Below are 10598 nucleotides of genomic sequence, written 5' to 3'. Positions count from 1 at the left end.
CGAGCTAAATGTAAAATATATATATATATCAGAGGTTTAAAAAGGAACAGAAGGCCTCCAGAGTAAGGCAGCGGTCTAAGACACTGCATCACAGTGCTAGAGGCGTTACTACAGACCCGGATTCCTTCCCGGGCTGTCCCATTGGACGGCGCACAATTGGCCCAGCGTCGTCCAGGTTTACTTGGCTCATCGCGCCCTAGCGACTCCTTGTGGCGGCCCGGGTGCCTGCAGGCTGACCCCGGTCTCCAGTTGAACGGTGTTTCATTACATTACATTACAGTCATTTAGCAGACGCTCTTATCCAGAGCGACTTACAGTTAGTGAATACATATATATATATTTTTTATACTGGCCCCCATGGGAATCGAACCCACAACCCTGGCGTTGCAAACGCCATGCTCTATCAACTGAGCTACATCCCTGCCGACCATTCCTGTTTCCTCCGACACATTGGTGCGGCTGGCTTCCGGGTTAAACTGGCGGGTGTTAAGGAGCGCGGTTAGGCGTATCACGTTTCGGAGGACGCATGACCCCACCTTCGCCTCTCCCGAGCCCGCTGGGGAGTTGCAGCGATGAGACAAGTTCGAAATTGAAGTAAGAAAATGTATTTACAAAAATGGAACTGAAAGGAAAGATATGAAGAGTTACTTCTTGTTGTTGTTTGAACTGGTTCAGAACTTTATTTGGCTGGTCGGAACAGTGGAACAGAACAAAAACAATAATGATTCGGTTCTGAACAAAATGATTGGAACATCATTTCAGTTCCAACCCCTGGTTGAGATGTTGGCTTTTTAGGAGCACCTTGTACATGAGGGCATACTGTTTACAAAGCTATTTTGACGTCTCTGTTGTGTAACTATACTACTGGGGACTACTGTTGTTGTGTCACCATACTACTAACTACTGTTGTTGTGTCACCATACTACTAACTACTGTTGTTGTGTCACTATACTACTAACTACTGTTGTTGTGTCACCATACTACTAACTACTGTTGTTGTGTCACCATACTACTAACTACTGTTGTTGTGTCACCATACTACTAACTACTGTTGTTGTGTCACTATACTACTAACTACTGTTGTTGTGTCACCATACTACTAACTACTGTTGTTGTGTCACTATACTACTGGGGACTACTGTTGTTGTGTCACCATACTACTAACTACTGTTGTTGTGTCACTATACTACTAACGGCAGGTAGCTTAGTGGTTAAGAGCATTGTGCCAGTAACTGAAAGGTTGCTGGTTCTAATCCCCGAGCCGACTAGGTGAAAAATCTGTCGATGTGCCCTTGAGCAAGGCACTTAACCCTAATTGCTCCTGTAAGTAGCTCTGGATAAGAGCGTCTGCTAAATGACTAAAAATGTAAAAAATGTAAAACAAAACTACTGTTGTTGTGTCACTATACTACTAACTACTGTTGTTGTGTCACTATACTACTAACTATTGTTGTTGTGTCACTATACTACTAACAACTGTTGTTGTGTCACTATACTACTAACAACTGTTGTTGTGTCACTATACTACTAACTACTGTTGTTGTGTCACTATACTACTAACTACTGTTGTTGTGTCACTATACTACTAACTACTTAATAATATGCCATTTAGCAGATGCTTTTATCCAAAGCGACTTACAGTCATGCGTGCATACATTTTTGTGTATGGGTGGTCCCGGGGATCGAACCCACTACCTTGGCGTTACAAGCGCCGTGCTCTACCAGCTGAGCTACAGAGGACCACAGGGACTATTGTTGTAGTGTCACTATACTACTAACTAACTATGGCCTTTCCTATCATTGCTACGCTGACGATACACAACTAATCTTCTCCTTTCCCCCTTCTGATAACCAGGTGGCGAATCGCATCTCTGCATGTCTGGCAGACATATCAGTATGGATGACGGATCACCACCTCAAGCTGAACCCTGGCAAGACGGAGCTGCTCTTCCTCCCGGGGAAGGACTGCCCGTTCCATGATCTCGCCATCACGGTTGACAACTCCGCTGTGTCCTCCTCCCAGAGTGCGAAGAGCCTAGGCGTGACCCTGGACAACACCCTGTCGTTCTCCGCCAACATCAAGGCGGTGACCCGCTCCTGCAGGTTCATGCTCTACAACATTCGGAGAGTACGACCCTGCCTTACACAGGAAGCGGCACAGGTCCTAATCCAGGCACTTGTCATCTCCCGTCTGGACTACTGCAACTCGCTGTTGGCTGGCCTCCCTGCCTGTGCCATTAAACCCCTACAACTCATCCAGAATGCCGCAGCCCGTCTGGTGTTCAACCTTCCCAAGTTCTCTCACGTCACCCCCCTCCTCCGCACACTCCACTGGCTTCCAGTTGAAGCTCGCATCCGCTACAAGACCATGGTGCTTGCCTATGGAGCAGTGAGGGGAACGGCACCTCTGTACCTTCAGGCTCTGATCAGTCCCTACACCCAAACGAGGGCATTGCGTTCATCCACCTCTGGCCTGCTGGCTCCCCTTCCTCTGCGGAAGCATAGCTCCCGCTCAGCCCAGTCAAAACTGTTCGCTGCTCTGGCACCCCAATGGTGGAACAAGCTCCCTCACGACGCCAGGACAGCGGAGTCACTCACCACCTTCCGGAGACATTTGAAACCCCACCTCTTTAAGGAATACCTGGGATAGGATAAAGTGTTCCTTCTAACCCCCCCCCCCCCCCCCCCAAATTGTAAAGTGGTTATCCCACTGGCTATAGGGTGAACGCACCAATTTGCGAGTCGCTCTGGCTAAGAGCGTCTGCTAAATGACGTTAATGTGCCCTTGAGCAAGGCACTTAACCCTAATTGCTCCTGTAAGTCGCTCTGGATAAGAGCGTCTGCTAAATGACTAAAATGTAAATGTAAATGTACTGTTGTTGTGTCACTATACTACTAACTATTGTTGTTGTGTCACTATACTACTAACAACTGTTGTTGTGTCACTATACTACTAACAACTGTTGTTGTGTCACTATACTACTAACAACTGTTGTTGTGTCACTATACTACTAACTACTGTTGTTGTGTCACTATACTACTAACAACTGTTGTTGTGTCACTATACTACTAACAACTGTTGTTGTGTCACTATACTACTAACTACTGTTGTTGTGTCACTATACTACTAACTACTAGGGACAATTGTTGTAGTGTCACTATACTACTAACAACTGTTGTTGTGTCACTATACTACTAACTATTGTTGTTGTGTCACTATACTACTAACTACTGTTGTTGTGTCACCATACTACTAACTACTGATGTTGTGTCACTATACTACTAACTACTGTTGTTGTGTCACCATACTACTAACTACTGTTGTTGTGTCACCATACTACTAACTACTGTTGTTGTGTCACTATACTACTGGGGACTACTGTTGTTGTGTCACCATACTACTAACTACTGTTGTTGTGTCACTATACTACTAACGGCAGGTAGCTTAGTGGTTAAGAGCATTGTGCCAGTAACTGAAAGGTTGCTGGTTCTAATCCCCGAGCCGACTAGGTGAAAAATCTGTCGATGTGCCCTTGAGCAAGGCACTTAACCCTAATTGCTCCTGTAAGTCGCTCTGGATAAGAGCGTCTGCTAAATGACTAAAAATGTAAAAAATGTAAAACCAAACTACTGTTGTTGTGTCACTATACTACTAACTACTGTTGTTGTGTCACTATACTACTAACTACTGTTGTTGTGTCACTATACTACTAACTACTAAATAATAATAATAATAATATGCCATTTAGCAGACGCTTTTATCCAAAGCGACTTACAGTCATGCGTGCATACATTTTTGTGTATGGGTGGTCCCGGGGATCGAACCCACTACCTTGGCGTTACAAGCGCCGTGCTCTACCAGCTGAGCTACAGAGGACCACAGGGACTATTGTTGTAGTGTCACTATACTACTAACTACTGTTGTTGTGTCACTATACTACTAACTATTGTTGTTGTGTCACTATACTACTAACAACTGTTGTTGTGTCACTATACTACTAACAACTGTTGTTGTGTCACTATACTACTAACAACTGTTGTTGTGTCACTATACTACTAACTACTGTTGTTGTGTCACTATACTACTAACAACTGTTGTTGTGTCACTATACTACTAACTACTGTTGTTGTGTCACTATACTACTAACTACTAGGGACAATTGTTGTAGTGTCACTATACTACTAACAACTGTTGTTGTGTCACTATACTACTAACTATTGTTGTTGTGTCACTATACTACTAACTACTGGGGACTATTATTGTTGTGTCACTATACTACTAACAACTGGTGTTGTGTCACTATACTACTAACTACTGTTGTTGTGTCACTATACTACTAACTACTGTTGTTGTGTCACTATACTACTAACTACTGTTGTTGTGTCACTATACTAGTAACAACTGTTGTTGTGTCACTATACTACTAACAACTGTTGTAGTGTCACTATACTACTAACTACTGTTGTTGTGTCACTATACTACTAACAACTGTTGTTGTGTCACTATACTACTAACTACTGTTGTTGTGTCACTATACTACTAACTACTGTTGTTGTGTCACTATACTACTAACTACTGTTGTTGTGTCACTATACTACTAACTACTGTTGTTGTGTCACTATACTACTAACAACTGTTGTTGTGTCACTATACTACTAACTACTGTTGTTGTGTCACTATACTACTAACTACTGTTGTTGTGTCACTATACTACTAACAACTGTTGTTGTGTCACTATACTACTAACTACTGTTGTTGTGTCACTATACTGCTAACTACTGGGGACTATTATTGTTGTTTCACTATACTACTAACTACTGTTGTTGTGTCACTATACTACTAACAACTGTTGTTGTGTCACTATACTACTAACTACTGTTGTTGTGTCACTATACTACTAACTACTGTTGTTGTGTCACTATACTACTAACTACTGTTGTTGTGTCACTATACTACTAACAACTGTTGTTGTGTCACTATACTACTAACTACTGTTGTTGTGTCACTATACTACTAACTACTGTTGTTGTGTCACTATACTACTAACAACTGTTGTTGTGTCACTATACTACTAACTACTGTTGTTGTGTCACTATACTACTAACTACTGTTGTTGTGTCACTATACTACTAACAACGGTTGTTGTGTCACTATACTACTAACTACTGTTGTTGTGTCACTATACTACTAACTACTGTTGTTGTGTCACTATACTACTAAGTACTGTTGTTGTGTCACTATACTACTAACTACTGTTGTTGTGTCACTATACTACTAACAACTGTTGTTGTGTCACTATACTACTAACTACTGTTGTTGTGTCACTATACTACTAACTACTGTTGTTGTGTCACTATACTACTAACTACTGTTGTTGTGTCACTATACTACTAACAACTGTTGTTGTGTCACTATACTACTAACTACTGTTGTTGTGTCACTATACTACTAACTACTGTTGTTGTGTCACTATACTACTAACTACTGTTGTTGTGTCACTATACTGCTAACTACTGGGGACTATTATTGTTGTGTCATTATACTACTAACAACTGTTGTTGTGTCACTATACTACTAACTACTGTTGTTGTGTCACTATACTACTAACAACTGTTGTTGTGTCACTATACTACTAACAACTGTTGTTGTGTCACTATACTACTAACTACTGTTGTTGTGTCACTATACTACTAACAACTGTTGTTGTGTCACTATACTACTAACTACTGTTGTTGTGTCACTATACTACTAACTACTGGGGACTATTATTGTTGTGTCACTATACTACTAACTACTGGGGACTATTGTTGTTGTGTCACTATACTACTAACTACTGTTGTTGTGTCACTATACTACTAACAACTGTTGTTGTGTCACTATACTACTAACTACTGTTGTTGTGTCACTATACTACTAACAACTGTTGTTGTGTCACTATACTCCTAACTACTGTTGTTGTGTCACTATACTACTAACTACTGTTGTTGTGTCACTATACTACTAACTACTGTTGTTGTGTCACTATACTGCTAACTACTGGGGACTATTATTGTTGTTTCATTATACTACTAACAACTGTTGTTGTGTCACTATACTACTAACTACTGTTGTTGTGTCACTATACTACTAACAACTGTTGTTGTGTCACTATACTACTAACAACTGTTGTTGTGTCACTATACTACTAACTACTGTTGTTGTGTCACTATACTACTAACAACTGTTGTTGTGTCACTATACTACTAACTACTGTTGTTGTGTCACTATACTACTAACTACTGGGGACTATTATTGTTGTGTCACTATACTACTAACTACTGGGGACTATTGTTGTTGTGTCACTATACTACTAACTACTGTTGTTGTGTCACTATACTACTAACAACTGTTGTTGTGTCACTATACTACTAACTACTGTTGTTGTGTCACTATACTACTAACTACTGTTGTTGTGTCACTATACTACTAACAACTGTTGTTGTGTCACTATACTACTAACAACTGTTGTTGTGTCACTATACTACTAACTACTGTTGTTGTGTCACTATACTACTAACAACTGTTGTTGTGTCACTATACTACTAACTACTGTTGTTGTGTCACTATACTACTAACTACTGGGGACTATTATTGTTGTGTCACTATACTACTAACTACTGGGGACTATTGTTGTTGTGTCACTATACTACTAACTACTGTTGTTGTGTCACTATACTGCTAACTACTGGGGACTATTATTGTTGTTTCATTATACTACTAACAACTGTTGTTGTGTCACTATACTACTAACTACTGTTGTTGTGTCACTATACTACTAACAACTGTTGTTGTGTCACTATACTACTAACAACTGTTGTTGTGTCACTATACTACTAACTACTGTTGTTGTGTCACTATACTACTAACAACTGTTGTTGTGTCACTATACTACTAACTACTGTTGTTGTGTCACTATACTACTAACTACTGGGGACTATTATTGTTGTGTCACTATACTACTAACTACTGGGGACTATTGTTGTTGTGTCACTATACTACTAACTACTGTTGTTGTGTCACTATACTACTAACAACTGTTGTTGTGTCACTATACTACTAACTACTGTTGTTGTGTCACTATACTACTAACTACTGTTGTTGTGTCACTATACTACTAACAACTGTTGTTGTGTCACTATACTACTAACAACTGTTGTTGTGTCACTATACTACTAACTACTGTTGTTGTGTCACTATACTACTAACAACTGTTGTTGTGTCACTATACTACTAACTACTGTTGTTGTGTCACTATACTACTAACTACTGGGGACTATTATTGTTGTGTCACTATACTACTAACTACTGGGGACTATTGTTGTTGTGTCACTATACTACTAACTACTGTTGTTGTGTCACTATACTACTAACAACTGTTGTTGTGTCACTATACTACTAACTACTGTTGTTGTGTCACTATACTGCTAACTACTGGGGACTATTATTGTTGTTTCACTATACTACTAACTACTGTTGTTGTGTCACTATACTACTAACAACTGTTGTTGTGTCATTATACTACTAACTACTGTTGTTGTGTCACTATACTACTAACTACTGTTGTTGTGTCACTATACTACTAACTACTGTTGTTGTGTCACTATACTACTAACAACTGTTGTTGTGTCACTATACTACTAACTACTGTTGTTGTGTCACTATACTACTAACTACTGTTGTTGTGTCACTATACTACTAACTACTGTTGTTGTGTCACTATACTACTAACTACTGTTGTTGTGTCACTATACTACTAACAACGGTTGTTGTGTCACTATACTACTAACTACTGTTGTTGTGTCACTATACTACTAACTACTGTTGTTGTGTCACTATACTACTAACTACTGTTGTTGTGTCACTATACTACTAACAACTGTTGTTGTGTCACTATACTACTAACTACTGTTGTAGTGTCACTATACTACTAACTACTGTTGTTGTGTCACTATACTGCTAACTACTGTTGTTGTGTCACTATACTACTAACTACTGTTGTTGTGTCACTATACTACTAACAACTGTTGTTGTGTCACTATACTACTAACTACTGTTGTTGTGTCACTATACTACTAACTACTGTTGTTGTGTCACTATACTACTAACTACTGTTGTTGTGTCACTATACTACTAACTACTGTTGTTGTGTCACTATACTACTAACTACTGTTGTTGTGTCACTATACTACTAACTACTGTTGTTGTGTCACTATACTACTAACTACTGTTGTTGTGTCACTATACTACTAACAACTGTTGTTGTGTCACTATACTACTAACTACTGGGGACTATTATTGTTGTGTCACTATACTACTAACTACTAACTAACTAATAATTGTGGGACACATGATTTCAAAAAAAAAAAATTCTAAATGTGTGATTTTTTTTTTTTACACCAAAGTAATGTACTTAAATAAAAGGTTGGATTTTTCTCTTTTTTCGCATTTGGGTTCTATGTTGTTTAAAAAAAAAGGAGAATTTTTGGAAGTCCTCGACCACATCTTAAACAGGGGTGTCAATAATTGTGGAGGGCACTGTAACTACTGTTGTTGTGTCACTATACTACTAACTACTGTTGTTGTGTCACTATACTACTAACTACTGTTGTTGTGTCACTATACTACTAACTACTGTTGTTGTGTCACTATACTACTAACTACTGGGGACTATTATTGTTGTGTCACTATACTACTAACTACTGTTGTTGTGTCACTATACTAGTAACTACTGGGGACTGCTGTTGTCCTCATTATTGCCCAGTGCTATAGGCTACTCACCATTCAGAAGGAACGCCTCCATCTTGTCCTTAAACGTCTGGAGGTGTTCCTCTGGAGAGCTGGAGCACACCTTCTGAACACCTTCTTCACACACTGTGAAAACAGGAAAAACACTGGTTATTTTTTCCATGAGACAACATTATGTGCAGACGATCACAAACACCCCACCAACCAACTTGAAAAGTGTAACAGCATGTTTTCGTATTCATGTGACCGGGTGAGTGGAATGGTGTTACTCTGAGGTTAGTTTGTTGTGTGTGTTAGTGTTTGAGAGCCTCCGCCAGCCTGTGTAACTCTATAGCTGTAGTTAGTGCTGCTTCAGATTCCTCACAGCTGTAACCTCGGCATCAGTCTGGCAGGGTTCTGTTCTCACCAGGCCCCATTCATTCACACAGGCAACAGCACAGGCAGCAACAAAGCTCGTTTCCAGTCAAAGCTGGTTTCCCCACAGCAGTCATTCAGAAACCCTGTTTATACTTAAGCTAAGGACCGCCTTTGACCAACTCAAAGTCAACTCAGCTTCAGAACAAAAGCTTTCCTTTCTTGACTGTCATCTCTTCCTTCTCCTGTTTTTAGCCCTTCAACTATTCTCTACTGTCTTTAAGTGTGCCCATATGATTCCATTTACCAACCAATCCCAGCTATGATAGTGCTGAGGTCAATGCACTTCACTCTCTCTCTCTATTCCTGTGTGTGTGAGACAGTTTGCACGTGTGTGTGTTTAGAGACTTCTCAGTCTGTGTGCGTGTGTGTGTGTGTGTGTGTGTGTGTGTGTGTGTGTCTGTGTCCAGAGACTTCTTGGAGTGTCTCTGATTCAGAGTCTCTGTGATACTGCCCTGGCGCCTTTCAGATACAGCTATAATCCTGCCCATCAGATCTGTCTCTGTGTCTTTGTGAGACTGCACTGTGTGTCGCCAGCGATCAGAGTGGAGGGCGACAATCACATCACTGTCCTTATGTAATCTAAAGGGGGTACTCCTTATCAACCCAAACGGACCGCCCTATAAACACGCACGCACACACGCACGCACACACACACACACACAACATGGACGTACGCATACCACGAAAGTATGGCCTCCCCTGTGGCCACCAGATGTGAGTTACAGATGCCCTTCTCACTACCTCTCAACACGACTAGGTCTTATCACTGAGACTCCCAACCACCGTGACATCTCTCCATCTATCTCAGGAGCCTTTTGTCTTGCTGTTTGAACCTCCCTCATACCTGGGTTGAACCATGCCTTTGTTCTGATCTGTTCCCTGTTTAGTTAGTTTGTGTATGTATGTGTGTGTGGGTGTAGGTGTGTTTGGGTGTGCGTGCTTATGTGGGTGTGTATGTGGGTGTGTATGTGTGTGTGTGGGTGGGTGTGTGTATGTGTGTGTGCGTGTGCGTGTGTGTGTGTGTGTGTTAGTGTGTGTGTGTGGGTGGGTGTGTCTGTGTGTGTATGTGTGTGTGTATGTATGTGTGTAGTGTGTGTATGTGTGTGTGTGTGTGGGTGTGTGTGTATGGGTGTGTGTTTGTGTGTGTGTGGGTTCTTTTATCCTTGTGGGGACCTAAAATCCCCAAAAGTCCCCACAAGGATAGTAAAACAAGGAAGATTCTCCCACGTGGGGACATTTCCCACGTCCCCATGAGGACAAAGGCTATTTTAAGCTTAGGAGTTAGGTTTAGGGTTTGGGTTACAATTAGGGTTAAGGTTAGAATTTGGGCTAGGGTAAGGGGTTAGTTGTTAGGTTTAGGGGTTAGGAGTTAGGAGTTAGGTTTAGGGTTTGGGTT

General features: G+C 40.8%; 1 protein-coding gene across 1 annotated transcript in view; it reads right to left on the bottom strand.

Annotated features, from left to right (window-relative positions):
- Positions 1 to 10598, bottom strand: part of LOC311114846 (uncharacterized protein) — a gene marked incomplete at both ends in the record, with an annotated part of 60927 nt that overhangs the window by 11751 nt on the left and 38578 nt on the right. Inside the window, one exon of the mRNA XM_084190073.1 lies at positions 8819 to 8911. Within this exon, the coding sequence (XP_084046199.1) occupies positions 8819 to 8911 (93 nt within the window). The remainder of the gene's footprint in view (positions 1 to 8818; positions 8912 to 10598) is intronic.

The sequence above is a fragment of the Coregonus lavaretus genome, assembly GCF_964263955.1.
Source record: "Coregonus lavaretus genome assembly, contig: HAP1_SCAFFOLD_424, whole genome shotgun sequence".
Taxonomy (NCBI): Eukaryota; Metazoa; Chordata; class Actinopteri; order Salmoniformes; family Salmonidae; genus Coregonus; species Coregonus lavaretus.
This window is presented reverse-complemented; position numbering and strand designations above follow the sequence as displayed.